We start from the raw sequence: 17371 nt of genomic DNA, 5'->3' as shown, positions 1-17371 counted from the left end.
GTTTCACATTACTGTGGGCACCGTGCCAACGAACAGAGCAGAGCCTTTCATTAGACAGGAAAGGAAAAAAGGAGGGCTAGCAAGTTAACAAAGGGGCACAGTGTGATGTTCTAGAAAACCCTGCCAAGACAATGTGCAGCAGAGCCACAAAATGGCTTCATCTGCCTTACCGCACACAGAAGGAAGCATTCTCACTGCATACCAGGGCATCCCAAGTACAACAGAGCTCGTGCCTTCCCCTGCCTTGTTCATCAGAGCCCTTCAACATACGTTCTAAGTTAACACCGTCTCTCCTCCACTTTGTCAAAGTAGAAGATCCAAGAAGCTCTCAAAGAAATGAAGAATGGGCTTTAAAATTAAGTCACATTCTCATATTTTCGTTCGAAAAGCAACTCTGGAGCGATGAAACCACCAATGGGACGTACTTGCTGGGAGCTACAAACTTAACAACTCTTGCTTTTAAGCATGATTCAAAAAAGAACGCTGCGTAACTTCGGGGTGAACCTGAGGAAAATGGCAAGGGAAGAACCTGGATTCATAACAAACATCAAGGATGCTGTAGTCTGTGTCCTCAAAATAGAGAAAATCAAGTACAGGTAATATGTTACAAACTCAATACCTGCACAAGTCACCCCCACTCCCACCCCGCCCTCACCCCACAGAACACATGTGAATTTTTCTCAACATTTTCAATATGAAAATGACTTTTTTTTTCTCATTTAGGAGAATCCATGACTTGATGGATTTTTTTTTTAATTTTTTTTTTTTTTAAGATTTTACTTATTTATTTGAGAGAGAGAGAATGAGATAGAGAGAGCATGAGAGGGGGGAGGGTCAGAGGGAGAAGCAGACTCCCCGCCGAGCAGGGAGCCCGATGCGGGACTCGATCCCGGGACTCCAGGATCATGACCTGAGCCGAAGGCAGTCGCTTAACCAACTGAGCCACCCAGGCGCCCTTGATGGATTTTTTTTAAGAGCATTTTTAAGAGCAATTTTAAGAGCATTCAACCACAGTGTTGCAAGGAGTTGCTAGAGTTGCATCTACCGCAGAGAAAGAGATTCGTGTATTCCTTCAGGTTCTCTTCATTGGTTAAGGCACATGCGTAAAGTGTCTGCTGAGTAACTGGGTTGTCACAAAGACTCTAATCTGTGCCATCTCCCAGTTCTTTCTCCTCTGGGCTCTCCCTACATCCAAGTTTCTTGTTCCGACTTCCTTTTAGCTCACTTGAATCTTTTTATTCCCTTCCCCCACACCTATTTCTTCTTCCTTATCTCTAGCTAGTGAAAGACAGTGTCATTTTTCCTGCATCGATATAGCACCCACTGGTGAGCAAAACTGGCTGGGATTTTGCAAACTCAGCAAATTTGAGTCTCCAAACAAGAAATGAGCAGGAACTGCAGCTTCCACGGACAGCACACTCCTCACCCTCCAGCAGCTGCCAGCAGATTGTCCTGATGCTCTCAGCAAAGGACAAAGAAGATGCCAACTCGCTGGCTGCCTACTGCTGAGGACGCACCTCTTGGCAGGTGATCAGACTCATCCATCACGGTAGCAAATGCATACTGGGGTGGGGGGAGGGGCGGGGAGAACAGCTGTGGCCTAGAATTCTGGAAATTTGTCACAAAACCTGAAAGACTTAGTCTGCAATGCCTTGCAATACCCTTCCTTGCCTTGTAATCTGAGAGAAACGGTCTCTCTGATACACGTGTAGACTGGGTATGTGGGAGAGTACGTGGGGCCTCGGACAGGGGACGTGGGGAGAGTACAGCCTGCGGTCAGGCAGGGGCTGGAGACCCTGCTTCCAGCAATAAAAGGGACCCTAAGTCGAGGAGATGCGACCTGAGAAGTGGGAAATCTAAACCCAACAGTGCTTAACCAAAGTTTAACACAGAATTATTCAATGCAAACTTCGATTATTAATGAGAAACAGGCAAATGGTTAACCTAAGTTTACCGAAAAGGAGTTACAATACAGTACCTTATTGTTAATAATAGCTTCAGAGTCATCAAAGACAAAATCTCCATCGTAGCTACGCGCGAAACACACGAGGGAAACAAATCCCACCACTAACTTAGCCCAGAAAGGGGGAAGAACAGAAGACGGAATGATGCGATCCAAATCGGCGTCCAGCTCGGCCATTTTGCAAACTGCTGGCTGCCAGTCTCTCGCTCCAGCATTATGCTGGTTAGAAATCTACAAGAAAAATGACAAGACACAAGTATTCATCAACACGCTGTTAGGAATGTTTCTGCAGTGGGCATGTGTACCTTAAGTGAGTAAGAACTAGACAGCCATCTATGCTGTGAGTTTACAGGCTGTGATCATTACAAACTTTTAAGTTGTGGTTTTCTGTGGGCAGTAGAGTCACCTGGGACACATGTAAATTCGCCTGGGCCCATCTGCCACTACCAAACTGGAAGCCCTTGGGTTTCGGATACTGGATTATCTTGAGAAACACTGATTTCAGGGAATCCTGTATATATCAACCCCATAAGGTAAGTTGTTTTTATAGTCCTTTACACCAAAGTTTAAAAAAAAAAGTTAGCATGTTGCTTCATCCAATCAAGAGAAATCAATAAATACTCCTTGTTGGGTCTTAACACACTGTGTGTGTGCGGGGGGGGGGGGGCCTTCAGCGGGGGAGGGAGAGAGGGGCGGCGGGGGAGCTAGTGTATAAACATGGTCCTGATTCTGAAAGAGCTTACAGTCTCTCTCAAAACTCAGACACTCATGCCAGTTAGATGAAAATCCAGAGAGCGCGGTTTTAACACAGATGATGAGGCAGGGCCCACGATCAAAGGCCAGCTGAGAGGTTCATACACAGAGGAAGGAGAGAACACTGTAGACTCATTGGTTTAGGACAATACCTTAGTCCAGAAAAGGCCGAGCTGAATCCTAAAGCAGAGGAGGAAAAGCTAGTCCAGGTAAGGATATAACCTTCAATGTTGAAGAAAGAGTCAAGTTAAAAATACACTCTTGGGCGCCTGGGTGGCTCAGTCCGTTAAGCGACTGCCTTCGGCTCAGGTCATGATCCTGGCGTCCCGGGATGGAGTCCCGCATCGGGCTCCCTGTTCAGCGGGGGGTCTGCTTCTCCCTCTGACCCTCTTCCCTCTCGTGCTCTCTGTCTCTCCTTCTCTCTCTCAAATAAATAAATAAAATCTTTTAAAAAAAAAAATACACTTAATTTTTTAACTTTTTTTTCCAACAGGCAAAAATGTTAAAGTCAGAACGGGTTGTCCCTCTGCCTTGCCATTTATTAGTTCTGCGCCTTGTGCATGTCACCTGCCCTTTTGGAGTCTACTTCCTGTGCCACTCAGCAAAGCATAAGAACTTTCCAGTGGTGAGAACTGCCCAAGAGAGCTTCCTGCCTTGGAACTTGCCCGAATATCAAACTACCCTGCAAATCACATTTTATCTGTCCCTATTCCCGCTACTCCCTCAACAGGTGCTTTCTTTGGATTTACAGAATCTTGTTTAGCTCAAACTGTTCAGGTTCCAATCTTGTGTTACCTTGGACAAGTCACTTAACCTCTCTGGCCTCAGTTTCCTAGCCTCTACAATGGGGATAACTGTTCTACCTTACGTAGTTGCCATTAAACAAAATACCCACCTGAAGTGCTTAGGACTGCTGCCTGGCTGTAATGACTGTTCAGGGGAGGTAACTATGATTACAAGCACTTTCTTTAAGAAGGGTAAAAACACAGGCACAGAACTATTTCTCAAGATCCCCTTTGGCGGGCACCTGGGTGGCTCAGTTGGTTAAGTGACTGCCTTCGGCTCAGGTCATGATCCTGGAGTCCCTGGATCGAGTCCCGCATCAGGCTCGCTGCTCAGCGGGGAGTCTGCTTCTCCCTCTGACCCTCCCTCTCTCGTGCTCTCTCTCTATCTCATTCTCTCTCAAATAAATAAATAAAATCTTAAAAAAAAAAAAAAAAGATCCCCTTTAGCATTCTGGTTTATTGTCTACACTAGGAAGGGACCCGGCCCCCAGTCTTTTCATGCTAAGGTGGAAGAGAATCCCAGAGCCCTTGATTGGGAAGGCAGTTTAGATGTATTTAGATCCACCCCAGACGATGGAATCAATAAGAAGTCAGCAAAACAGGCCGAGGTCACAGACATCTTTTCTGTAGGCTTTTATCTGAGTGAATGTGGAGAAAGATCCAACAGTCAACGGGACACATTATCCTCTGATAACGTTGCCCCTCTCCAGGTGCTGGAAAGGGGTCCAGATTACAATCCAGAGAGGAAAGGCTCTGCATCTCCCTCACTGCTGGTCCCTCAAGCTTCTCCCACTTAATGGAACTCACACTCCCGCAAATGCTGGGGGGAAATAGTCCAGCTATTGTCTGCTGCCTTTTTTCTTTTCCACTGAAAGTATAGACCACTGGTGATATCCAAAGTACAGCCGCAAATACAATACAGGTCACCATGCAGGCCCCTACCACTATGTCTATGTTTCAGCTAAAGAAACTGCTACTTAAAAAGCAAAGCAAAACAAACAAAAATGTGAAAAAAAATCACAAAGACCATGCAGTTAGAAAGATACCATGACTTAACACAGAGGGAATAAAACTGTTCTTGGATTTGGAAAATTAATATAGAGGAAAATACATCAGTTTTTGTTGTTGTTTTAAGTAAGTCTCCATTGAGCTCCAATGCAGGGCTTGAACTCCTGACCCTGAGATCAAGACCTGAGCTGAGATCAGGAGTCAGATGTTTAACCAACTGAGCCACTCACCCAGGCACCCTAAAATAAATCAGCTGTGAGCTGAGAATGGTCACACAGCTGGTCTTGATGTTTCCTGCTTTAGGCCCAAATATTTGAATATTATTTCACAAAAGGCTGTTGTGAGGTTCCAATACCCATACGGGAAGAATACCGAAGCAAGAGATAATCTGTGCTCCTAAATTCGCTGTCCTGCTCCACTTTTCATATCAGAGTATTTACAATAGAGGTAAATCGTTTTGGTACTCGGGCGACAGCCTGGATATACGGAAGGAAGACTGGGGACCCGAACATCAGCAGTACCCTGGTGGGCCAGGCCCAGACTCAGTCGCCAGGACAGTTGAGTCAATCTCAGAATGTTCTCCCCCTCTTCTATTGCAGGGACATCAGGGAACCTAGAGTCCGCCCCGTTCCTTGCCCTCCACCTTATTCTTTTCTGCTGGCCTCCTGTCTCCTCATTGCGGCTTCCCTCCCAAGTCACCAAGGTTCTCACTACTTTGCTGTCCCTGAAAATACTCAAAAATGCCCTTTTCACTGAAGGCATGATGATTAGTGTATACACTGGGATAGTTCAGAAAATACTGTGGATTAGCAAATGCAATAAAAGCTCCAATGTGTTAGGAATCTATGCAAAGTTCTCAGGGTGTCGTTAAGAGCACAAGCTCTGGAGGCAGGCTGACTTGGACTTGCTACCTTTGAGACCTTGAGGATCAGTTCCTTTTCGGCACAACTGGGCACCACTGTATACTTCAGGAGGTTGTCATAAGGATTAGAGGACAGAATGTATGGAAACAATTAGTTCCCCTTACTGTTACTATTTTGGAGAAACTGGTTCCGTGCCTGGTCCCTGATCTCCCATCTGGGGAACACTGATGTGGCCATCGATTCTTTATTCCTGCAGATGGGCTTCCCAACCCAGGCCAGCAGTAGCCTATTTGGTGTCCTGGTATCACTGAGAAAAAGGTGCCCTTCTTTGGATGGGCCCAGGGCACTGCGTGCTTGGCTGGTGTCTGTATGTCCTGCACAAGCTGCAGAGTGTAACAAAGTGACCCTGCTCCCAACCTCGCTTCCTCCAACAGGAAATGGACTTTGTTCTGTGATGATCCCAGGCCTGGTGCTCAAGTAGAAGTCCTGCCAGAGTGAGGTGGTACAGACCAGTGGACCCACCCCTCCACCCCTGTGTTCGCAGGCCATGAAATAGGAAGGCCCACATTCTGTTTTTCTCTTGACAGGTCCCCAGCTGCACTGTCCCATTCCTCTCCTCCAGGTGTCCTGCTTGGGAGCCTTGGCTCCGGGGTGTGGCTGGATGGTAAATTCACTGTATGAGGTAAAAAGAAGGGAGCCTCATGGAGGCCTCAGGCTCCGTCCAAAGTGGTGCTGCGGCCAGTCTGACCAGTGATAGAGCTGCTGCTTTGACCCCTCTCTGACTCCTGTGCTCATTTCACACTGTTCAGAATTAACTGGCCCTAGAGGGAACTGAATTTGGAACAAAGCAAAAGGCTCTTTAGCCTCAATTTCGCAAAACTTCTAATATGAAGCCTCTATTGTTAGGGGGTTAAAACAAATTAATCCATCATCAATGGTGAAAAAGACCTCAAACAAGGGCCCCACCTCCCAAAACACATGTCACGAAGCTGTGAACCCTGGGGACCCAGCAGCCTGGGACTACAGGAAACAGGAATGGTGAGACTAAACCTAAAGGATTCACCCTGAAACAGTAGTGATAGCCACCTACTACAGAATATTCCTCCACATGCATGGAAGGGCCTGCTGGCCTCTGGCCGACCTTTCTACCTCATCAGTAACAATCCATCCAAACGCAAGTTGCCCTCTGCCAGGCTGAGCCGAGACAGGGCTTCTGGAAATCAGATTAAAGAACACCATCATTTCTGACCCAGCATCTGGAGACTTGAGCTAGCAGCTCCTCTCTTGGGACCCTGGAGGTATGGGAGCCTGTCATCTCCACCGCCCTCCACCAGGCAGAGCTGGAAAAAAAAAAAAAAAGCTACTCAAAGTATCTTCCTCTTGTGATAGCCTTTGCTCTTTTAAATTCACTAACAGGCGAGAGCCATGCCTGCCTACCGCAAGAATGCCTGGGTGAGGTTCGACATTCACAGTTACGCTGTCCCAGAAAGTTTCCAGCTTGCTAGTTTGTAGCCATTTTCCCATCTAAGTCACCCGCATCACTTCACCCCACGCCCATCTGGGGCTGTACCAGCCACGGTCAGGACTGGACTGCCGGGAGAGGGGACAGAGAGGAGGTCCAGTCAGTCGTTACTGTAACTGTTCCTCAAGGAATCCTCATCCATCTGCTCTTCCAGAGATAACAGTTTTGGATGGTTCACTGCGCGCTGGCTTGATCTTTTTTTCTAACTCCTCCCTTCTTTTGTGTGTGGTTAAAAAAAAAAAAAAAAAAGGAACAGGAAAGGAAGAAACACACACACACACAGCCCACAGTCAAAACATCAACAAGACCAGAAGCCCCGCGGAGTTCGCAGGAGGTGAGGCGGCGGCTGCGCCACCTGCTCGGCTTCCCTAAACTCCAAACCCGCACGGGGCAGTGGCAGCTCGGTGGCCCCGGGCACCCCGGCCGGTGGCACGCGGCTCTCCCGCCGCTCCGCTCGGCAGCCAGCGCGGAGGAGCTGGCACTCGCGGCGCTGCAGGGGAGCTGCCTTTAACCCAGGGCAGGCGGCCAAGAGGCCCGGCTGTGCCCAGCCATCGCCGGCGCCGCGGCCAGCTGGCGGCCAGGCGCGGGGCCTCGCGGCCAGGTGGCCGCTCCGGGAACGCGCCGCAGGCGCCTGGTACGGAGCGCCCGTGCAGTTGGAGCAGACAGGGGTGGCAGCGTGACCGCAGCCCGGGGCGGAAGGGGCGCAGGAGCCCGGGCGCGGGCAGGCGGAGCGCGCACCCTTCACGCCGCGCCCATTGTCCCGCGTGCAGCTTACATCGGGGCGCACGGTGCTCGGGGCTCGCGTCCCCCGTGACCCCGGCCCCGGCCGCAGCCCAGGTCCTGAGGCCAACTCCCAGTAGCACCGCCGCCGGGCCCGGGCCGGCCCGCGGGGCTCGGGGCACGGCGACAGCGGGGACCCCGCGTCCGCTCCGCGCCCAACTCCGCTCGCCTCGCGGCACGCTCGGCCGCTCCGCCCTGCAGGGGCCGCCCCGCGCGTTACCTGCAAGGAGCCCGAGCGGCGGCCGCATCTCCCTCCCGGGCGCGGAAACTCCGGCCGCTCTCGGCGCCCGCCCGGAGCTGGCCAGGGGGAGGGGCCTCCCGCGCCGCGCCCCCGCCCTCCCGCCGCGCCCCCCCGCCCTGCGCCGCGCGCCGCCCGCGCCGCCCGCACCGCCCGCAGCTCCCCACGCGCGCGGGCGCTCACTCTTACACTCCCGCCTCCGCCCGCCCTGTCCTCGCGGCCATTGGCTGCTCCTGCGGTCACTTTCACGCCGCAGCCCGTCCCTCTTCAGCTCATTGGAGGACGCGCCGGTGACGTCGGGCCAGAGGGCGCTAGTCGGCGGCGAAAGAGGCGCAGGGACAGACGGCGTCTGCGGGAGTGCAGGAAGCGGAGTCCCAGGCGCGGAGGCCGGGCGGGGCCCGGCGGGAAGGGGCGGCCCCCAGCCTGGTCCCGGGGGGCGGGCTGCGCGGGCGGGCCCGCCTCCTGCCGTCCGCGGGCGAGGAGCCTGTCCCGGGTCTGTCTTGCGCTCCCTGCGCTGTCGGTGGCGCTCCGCGGCGGGACTGCAGCGTTCCTGCAGGAAAAGGAGCTGGATGAGAACCATCAGGACTCTTCCTGTCGGGGGAGGAGTTGTTTTAAATTTGTGTGTCTCCACGTTCTGCCTGCCTGACTTCTTCCTGTCTGGGAGGAGTTGTTTCAAATGCGTCGGTCTCCACTTTGTGCCTCTCAGCACACAAGTGAAACTGCGTTCTTCCATCCGAGGCCCTGCCGCCTATTGTTATTAATGGGTCCTCTTCCTCGGCTCAGGTCTTCATTCTGCTGATGCACGAACCCTGCTGTGGCACTTCACCTGGCCAGATCCGACATTCAGGCGTCCATTCACCAGTAGCCACTTTGCCCGAAACTTTACTCCCAACCAGCTTGCCACTCCGCCCGCCAGTAACGCCCATCTCAGTAGATCACTTGGCTGCCTCCGCAAAAGGAGAGAAACCTTTTGCGTTTTCCGCCGCCTAACACACAAACTTCCTTAAAGCACGGATTCCACCCTCCTTTCCCCGCTTTCCCCCCAGTATCACAGAGTCCAGTCTGAGATCAGTCTCTCTCTCGACTGGATCCCAATCATCAGCATTTCATCAGTCCTAAGCCTTCCTCTGCCCCTCACCCCGCCCTTCCAGCTGCCACCCGGTCCCCTCTCCTACTCCGCATAACTGAAAAAAGAGCTGCCGGTCCCCACGCCCCCCCCCCCCCCGTTCTAGTCTTTCAACTCCCCTTTCTAGTCGTCTTGGTTTCCACATTCCGCTGAAATTGCCTTTCCTGTAGTCACCCATAATCACTAAATCCAAAGGACACTCTCCTTTCTCATTTTACTTGATCTCTCAGCAAAATTCTTCCTCAGACACACTTCTTCTGGTGATAGTGGTCGGCTGCTCTGTTTCCCCAGTCTCCTTACTTTGCTCATCTGCTGCTTGATGACTTCCAAAGGACATATTTTTACGGTCTCAGCCCTTTCATGCCACAATTTTTCCCTGTACGATTTAATCCACTGCCAACGTTTCAATCAATAGATCTCAGATTTACAGTCCAGTCCTTATTTATCTGAGCTTCAACCCCATTTATCCAGCTTCCCCCTGGTTGTGTCACTGGCACCTGGGATGGAAGACGTCCCAGATAGAATGCATGCTTTCACTGCTTTCTCCTCCTCGGGTCTCCCTGTAATAGTGATGTAACTGCCACAGTATTTTCCAAACCCTTGGCATCTAACAAATCACCAAGGTTGTACTTGCTAAATGTCTATCAGGTCTGCCCACTTCTTTCCATTTCCACTGCCATATATAAAAATGTCATGCTGCTGTGTGTGTGTCTTCCTAACCCACATTCAGTGATGTCACATTGGCAGATTGCAATTGGTCATTGCGAGGGTATTTACACCGTAGAAATTAGCAAACACTATGAATCAGGGCTTAATTTGTTTTGCTGATTGTCTCTAGGCTTAAGAAAGTGATGGGTTAATAATGCAGATTAAACTTTAAAATGTGTTGTGCTTAGTGCTGAAGCTGAAAGATTTTAGTTTAATGGGTTTATTTATACAGGGTAAAAAATAGCTTAACAGATCACATATCAGATTTAGTCACAATAAATTTATTGGGAAAAGAGCAGATTGAGATCCAATCCTTCTGTGAAACCATGGTTGAATTACAAGCAGTGGTTGGATAAAGATACAAGACTTCAGAAAAATCAACAAAGGCATAATGTGAGAATGCCTGAATGATGCTGCATGACCTGGCCCCGTGGGTCTCTGCGCCTGTCGCCTGTGTTTCCTGAGCTCGGCCACATTGGCCTTTTATAGTCCGAGAGTGTTATGCTTCTTTCCATCTTGGGCTGTTCACATACCCTGCAGCACTTTCTCCTGCTCTTCTTGTGACACTTGGCTAACTCCAAGTCATCCTTCAGGTCCCTGCTCAAATGTCAATTTCTTAGAAAAGCCTTCCCTGAATTATCTCCCCAAACACCCTTAGGTCCCTCTTTATATGCTCTCATTGTTCTTATCACAAGTGTAGCTAACTATCCATGTGATCATTGTATGAAGTCTATCTCCATCATTAGACTGTGAATTCCACGGAGGTAAGGGTCATGGCTGTCTTAAGTACTGTATCCTTGCAGCTGCTGTTCCTCCCACAGAGCAGGCACTCAACAATGTCTCTCCAAAAGGAGTACATTTCTGAAAGTCATACTGCATGTTATTGGTGATGCTGGAGTTAGAATTGGAATCTCCTGACTTAACGCAATGGAATTCTACTCCATAAATTGCTGAGCCAGCCATGATCAAAATGTTATCCTACTACGTGTCAAGGAAGAGGCAGGCTCTGTGAATATTAAGGTGAACATGGTGCTGATTCCAACTTTTACAATCTTACGGTTTATTTTTATTATTTTTTTGAAGATTTTATGTATTTATTTGACAGAGAAAGCAAGAGAGCACAAGCAGGGGGAGCAGCAGAGGGGGAGGGAGAAGCAGGTTCCCCGCTGAGCGAACAGCCTGATGCTGGGCTCGATCCCAAGATCCTGGGATCATGACCTGAGCTGAAAGCAGACGCTTAACTGACTGAGCCACCCAGGTGCTCCAATTTTATGGTTTATTAAGAAGTATGAGATGCAGGGGTGCCTGGATGGCTCAATCAGTTAAGCAGCCAACCAGCCAACTCTTGATTTCACCTCAGATCATGATCTCAGGTTCCTGGGATCAAGTTCCTCATCAGCCTCCACACTTACTGGGGAGTCTGCTTGAGGATTCTCTCTCTCCCTCTCCATCTGACCCTCCCCTCACTCGCACTCTCTCTCACTCTCTCTAAAATAAATCTTAAAAAAAAAAGGTATGAGATGCAGGTTCATACACTGACCCCCCCAACCCTTGACTCCCAGATGGGGGTCACCATCACACATAGAAAACAGGTTGGTTGAGTGCTTAGTTTGTGGCAGGCGCTGTGCTAAACCCTTTGCATGTTATTTTAAAAAATTCTCACAGAAACTCTAACAAGTGAATATCATTATCTTAATCCTATGGATGAGGAAAAAGAGGCACAGAGGTCCAGAGTCAAACAGCCAGTGCATTTTTTTTTTCTTTTTTAGAAGCCAGTGCATTTTTCTTTCTTTCTTTCTTTCTTTCTTTCTTTCTTTCTTTCTTTCTTTCTTTCTTTCTTTCTTTCTTTCTTTCTTTCTTCTTTCTTTCTTTCTGAGGAAGAATTTAGTGATTCATCAGCTACATATAACACTCAGTGCTCATTACATCAAGTGCCCTCCTTAATGCCCATCACCCATTTATCCCTTCCCTCCACTGCCCCCCTCCAGCACCCCTCAGTTTGTTTCCTAGAGTTCAGCATCTCTTATGGTTTGCCTGCCTTCCAATTTTCATCTTATTTTATTTTTCTTTCCCTTCCACTATGTTGATCTGTTTTGTTTCTTAAATTCCACATGAGTGAAATCATACGGTATTTGCCTTTCTCTGACTTATTTCACTTAGCATAATACCTTGTAGTTCCATCCATGTCATTGCAAATTTAACCAGAGCATTTCTTAGTGGAGCCAAGACTGGGTGCACAACTGAGGGATGTAGCTGGAGATTTAAAGAACCCTTGAAATGCCTAAAAGGTTGATATTTGGGGCTGGAGAGAACTAGAACTGAGAAGACGGTAAGTATTGTCTCCCCCCCCCATACATTTTCCCTTTCTCTTTTCTTAGTAGCAGGTGTCAAAAGTTGTCGGAGGGAGGGGTGCCTGTGTGGCTCAGTTAGTTAAGCATCTGCCTTCAGCTCAGGTCGTGATCTAGGGGTCCTGGGATCCATGCTTGGTTGGGAGTCTGCTTCTCCCTCTCCCTCTACCCCTCCCCCACCGCTTGTATACACACACACTCTCTCTCTCTCTCGCTCTCTCTCTCTCTCTCTCTGTCTCAAATAAATAAAATCTTTTTCAAAAAAAAGTTGTTGGAGGGAGATGAACCATTTGAGCCTTTTGGAGGGAAACTACTTTCCCTAAATCACAGGGGGTGGGGGCAGTTGGTGGGCTGGCAATTTAGAGTTTCTTTTGGGAGGAATGGATGTTGGAGAGGTAGCCATTAGGATATTTTACCAGATGGCATTTGGAAGGGGATAGAGTGTCAAGGGAGAAGTTTACTGTTAATACATGAAAGATTTTAATTTGTTTATATGCTGAGAAGTAAGAACCAGAAGAGAGGGCAAGATTGAAGGTAAAGGAGGGAAAAAAAGTGATATGGACCATGGTCTCTGAGGAGCTAAGAAGAAAATCTAATCCAGGGTACAGGTTGGAATAGATACCTTTTTCCTCTTAAGCTAAAGAATATTTAGTGATGCTAAATAATATAAACCTCCCTTTCATATGTTGTCTAATTTTGGGGAAACATATTTTCACCTGTTTACCCAAGTTCAACAAGTTAGCCATCTGCTCTATTCTTACATTACCTACCTGCTTTCTTTAATTTTTTCTAAATTTTCCTCTTTTTTTTTTATTTTTTAAAAGATTTTATTTATTTACTTGACAGAGAGAGACACAGCAAGAGAGGGAACACAAGCAGGGGAAGTGGGAGAGGGAGAAGCAGGCTCCCCGCTGAGCAGGGAACCCGATGCAGGACTCGATCCCAGGACCTGGGACTATGACCTGAGCCGAAGGCAGACGCTTAACGACTGAGCCACCAGGCGCCCTAAATTTTCCTCTTTTCAAGAGGCCCATGATCATCTCTGTTTTTAGAATTCCCAAATTTCACAAGAGTTGTTTAAGAACTTTTGTAGGTCAATCAATATTTGCAAGTGTAGATATTTTTGGTATAAACACTAAAAATGCTTTGGAGAGAAAGGCTAAATGGTTTTTATTTGCTTAATCTCAAAGCATCGTATTTTGCATAGTATTTCCATACATTTTCATTTTTAATGTGCATTTTCAACACTAGGTGTGTAATAATACATTAAGCAAACAAGCTTGTCTAGCCAGTGTAGTTATATTTGAATCTCAGCTTTAAGCCCTAAAATAACTGGAGAAAACAGTATGATGTCAGAAGAGAGAATAAAAAAGTACTTGCTCTGTGCAGGACTGCCCTAAGCATGTTATGTATATTATTTCATTTTGTCCAGACAACACCTTAGAAGGTAGACCTATTATTGTCTCCTATTTTATGGATGTGGACACTGAGGCACCAGAGAAGCTAAGTAACAGCTGTATTGGGTAGAGCTAGGATTCAGGGCCAGGTGGCCTGGCCAGGAAAGGGTCATGATTTAACCAGTTCTCTCTTTTGCCCCTACATAGCCTGGGGTGCACATCAACCAAGAATTATATAGACTCCTTCAAAACCTGCATCTTTATCTCCTCAGCCTTTCTTCTTTTTTTTTTTTTTAAAGATTTTTTTATTTATTCATTTGAGAGAGAGAGAGTGTATGAGCAGGGGGGCAGGGTCGGGGGGGAGGGTCAGAGAAAGAGGGAGAAGCAGGCTGCCTGCTGATCGGCTCGATCCCAGGATTCTGGGATCATGACCTGAACTGAAGGCAGAAGCTTAACTGACTGAACCACCCAGGCGCCCCTCCTTTCTTCTTTTCAATCTTCCTTTGCCTGATCTTTAGTATTTCTTTGCTCAGCAGCTTGTTCTCTTTTCCTTTTCCCTATCTCCTTCTCTCCAGCGGTCTTACCTTAAATCTCTACTTAAAATAAATATTACAATCATAGGATAATTAACAATAATAATGGCTAATCTTCACTGATAGCTTAGTATGTGTCAGGCACATACATATATGATACATGTGCTCATGGATGATTTTATATGAACCTGATAACCCTTGGAGTGTGCTAATTTCCCCCATTTGACAGATGGGGAAGTCGATCTTAGAGATGTTAGGTAGCTTGTTCAAGGTCATGCAGAGAGCCAGGGGCAAGGCTGGGATTTGCGCTGGGCAACATGGCACCAGATCCCATTTTTTGAGTCATTACTAAACAAGATTGCCTCCTGTTTGATTACTGTTTCTTCAAATTTTGCTTTTCTCCTCCAAAATACTAGAATCTTTCCCATATGCTCCCTTTCTTTGGATTGACAAATTTTTGCTCTTAAGCTCAATGTTTATGGTGTTTGTGCAGACCACCACCCTCCTGTCTCCATTTTTAGTAATGGGTTACATTTCCATGATTATAATTTATTTTTTATGAATTACATTTATATTGTTGCAGCTCTCATGGAATTTGGAGGGCACTCTACTACCTTGTGAATATCTGAGGATTTTCCCTTGGTTTTTTGGTTTTTTTCTACCTTTGTCCAAGATATCCATCATACCTTGACCTTCCAGAGACTTTCCACTTCATTTAAGAACCCAGTTCAAGGAGCACTTTCTTGGGGAAGTCAGCCTTTCTCAAACCCCCAGGTAGAATTAATCATGCCCTCCCTTAGGTCTTCATTGGATCCCATAAAGCCGTGAGACTTTTTCCAACCTATTAGTTGTTCTTATAAAGATTTGTTCATAAATGTAGCATTTTCTCCACAATTCAGGTGGTGTGATTCCCTTTCTATGCCTTTAGGGCCCAACATTATAGAAGGTCAAAATTGTGTTTGTTGAATTTAACTTCCAAATTCAATAGGGCTACCTAAGAGGGATACTCTAGTGTGCATCTATGGAATCGAATCTAATCTAATCTAATCTAATCTAATCTAATCTAATCTCTGTTTAGCCCAGGGAAGAAAATACCAAGAGGGGTATGATCTCAAATATCCCAAGGGCTGTCAGATTCTGTGCTCAGTTAAACACAATTAAAACAAATGGGTAAGAGTTGGAAAGAGAATGTATCTCAGTTTGAGAAATAACTTTCAAATAATAAATACTTAACCATGAAAGGGTTACCTTAAAAACAATCATGAGTTCCCCATTAAGTAACATCTCTAAGCATAGGCTGAACAAACCTATCAAACCTACAGAGGAAGGAATTCTTTCCTGCATTTAGAGGGTCACTGAATCAGATGACCTCAAAAGGATGTTTTGACCTTGATGATTCTGGTGCTGTTAAGGTATAATTTTCTTTCTTTCTTTTTTTTTTTTTAAAGATTTTATTTATTTATTTGCGAGGGAGCTCGATCCAGGGACTCCAGGATCATGACCTGAGCCGAAGGCAGTCGCTTAACCAACTGAGCCACCCAGGCGCCTAAGGTATAATTTTCAAAAAGGTTGAAAACATGACTCCCATACATGTATAGAATGAAGAAGTGTTAAAGATTTCATTCAGCTTTCTAATGAGAGAACTAGAGAAGTGGTAAAACCAGTTCAGTAAGAATTAGAGGAATAGGAATTACCTTCACAGGAAAAGACATTCTGATACAACTTTGCTAAGTGTGAGATAAAACTGGTTAATATCTCTACAGGGCAATAAAATTGTAAGCTTTAGGATTATCCTTTTTACTAGATGGAAGTTATTTGCATCTCTACTGGACAAGGTTTACAAGTTAATAGTAACCACACAGAGATGGACCTCTTATCTAATAGTAAGTAGAAAAAGCAAATAAAGTGACAATCCCCTAAAAAAGTTAATAATTCTTGGATGAGCTTGTTAAACAATGCCCCAGTGTATTAAGCTTCCCAGATTGCTGTAACAAATTACCACAAACTGGGGAGCTCAAAACACCAGAAATGTATCCGCTTACTGTTCAAGAGGCCAGATATCTGAGATCAGGGTGTCCCCAGTGCTGGTTCCTTCTGGAGGCTGTGAGGGAGGATCTGTCCTATGCTTCTCTCTTAGCTTCTCCTGGTTGCTGCCCATCCTTGGGGCTCCTTAGCCTGTAGACACATCACTCCCATCTCTGCCTCTGCCATCACAGGGCATTTCTTCTCTGTGTGTCTGTTTCCCTGTCTTTCTTCTCTTCTAAGGACACCAGCCATATTGGATTTAGGGCACACCCTACTCCGGTATGACCTCATCTTAACTAATTACATCTCCAAAATCCCTATTTCCAAATAGGGTCACATTCTGAGGTTCTGGGAAGGACATGAATTCACTCTGTGTGTGTGTGTGGTGTGTATTCAACCTAATATACCCAGTAAGAGAGTTAAGGGACACACCACCTACTTTTTTTTTTTTTTTGGCCTTATTTCCAAGTTTTAAAGACTTTTTCTTAACAACAGCAGTCACTTCCCCAGTCCCACCTCCACTGATGTCTCATACATTGTAACCGGAGTCATCCAGCTGAGGCTAGCTCTATATGTGTTGATATGATACAAAGGAAAGACACTAAGTATGTATCTAATAAAAAAGTAAGGTCTAGATCACATAGGGATGCTTGAATATAATCATACAAAAGGCTTTGATAATAATAATAGTGCAGGTCTCAGGTCACTCAGTTACCATTTTGGGAGAAGTCATTGTCATGAGCTGTTTGGGTATGTAATGTGTCCCTGGAATTATTAAGGCTGATTCAGGAGAGTAGGTCTTGACACACATTAAGAACAGAGGAGGAAATTTTAAGTTAAGTTTTAGGCTTCCCTGCCCTTTTTTGTTTGTTTGTTTAAATGATAGCTTTTTTTTTTTTTTTTTAAGATTTTATTTATTTGACAGAGAGAGAGATAGTGAGAGCAGGAACACAAGCAGGGGGAGTGGGAGAGCGAGAAGCAGGCTTCCTGCCGAGCAGGGAGCCCGATGTGGGACTCGATTCCAGGACCCTGGGATCATGACCTGAGCTGAAGGCAGACGCTTAACGACTGAGCCACCCAGGCACCCTAAATGATAGCTTTTTAATAGGATATCCAGTTAACCAGGATTTAGGATTTTTTAACAGAGGCGCTAACAGCACTTATCTGGGTTAGCCTCTGTAACAAGTGTCTTTAGAGTAAATTTTGGGGGGGCTGGAGAAAGGAGTCACGTCAAGGGCTCTTCAGCCATACAAATGTAATTTGAGTAGGGATCCATTCTCTGGTCATTTAATAGGAGCCTTTTTAGCTAGACTTTGTACTGG

The 17371-nt window shown here is 46.7% G+C and overlaps 1 protein-coding gene across 2 annotated transcripts in view; it reads right to left on the bottom strand.

Moving 5' to 3' along the window:
* Window positions 1-7994, bottom strand: part of TMTC4 (transmembrane O-mannosyltransferase targeting cadherins 4) — a 64526-nt gene extending 56532 nt beyond the window's left edge. For both annotated transcript variants that reach the window (XR_006789773.3, XM_045869664.3), the window contains exons 1-2: window positions 7895-7994; window positions 1979-2194 (exon numbers count right to left, since the gene is read on the bottom strand). Coding sequence is in view for 1 of the 2 variants with exons in the window: in XM_045869664.3 (XP_045725620.1) it covers window positions 1979-2140 (162 nt within the window). In the remaining variant the exon portion in view is untranslated. The remainder of the gene's footprint in view (window positions 1-1978; window positions 2195-7894) is intronic.
* Between the last annotated feature and the right edge of the window lie 9377 nt (window positions 7995-17371).

The sequence above is a fragment of the Mirounga angustirostris genome, unplaced genomic scaffold, assembly GCF_029215605.1.
Source record: "Mirounga angustirostris isolate CCGP_5_RB_7025 unplaced genomic scaffold, mMirAng1.0.hap1 SCAF_3, whole genome shotgun sequence".
NCBI classification, from domain to species: Eukaryota; Metazoa; Chordata; class Mammalia; order Carnivora; family Phocidae; genus Mirounga; species Mirounga angustirostris.
This window is presented reverse-complemented; position numbering and strand designations above follow the sequence as displayed.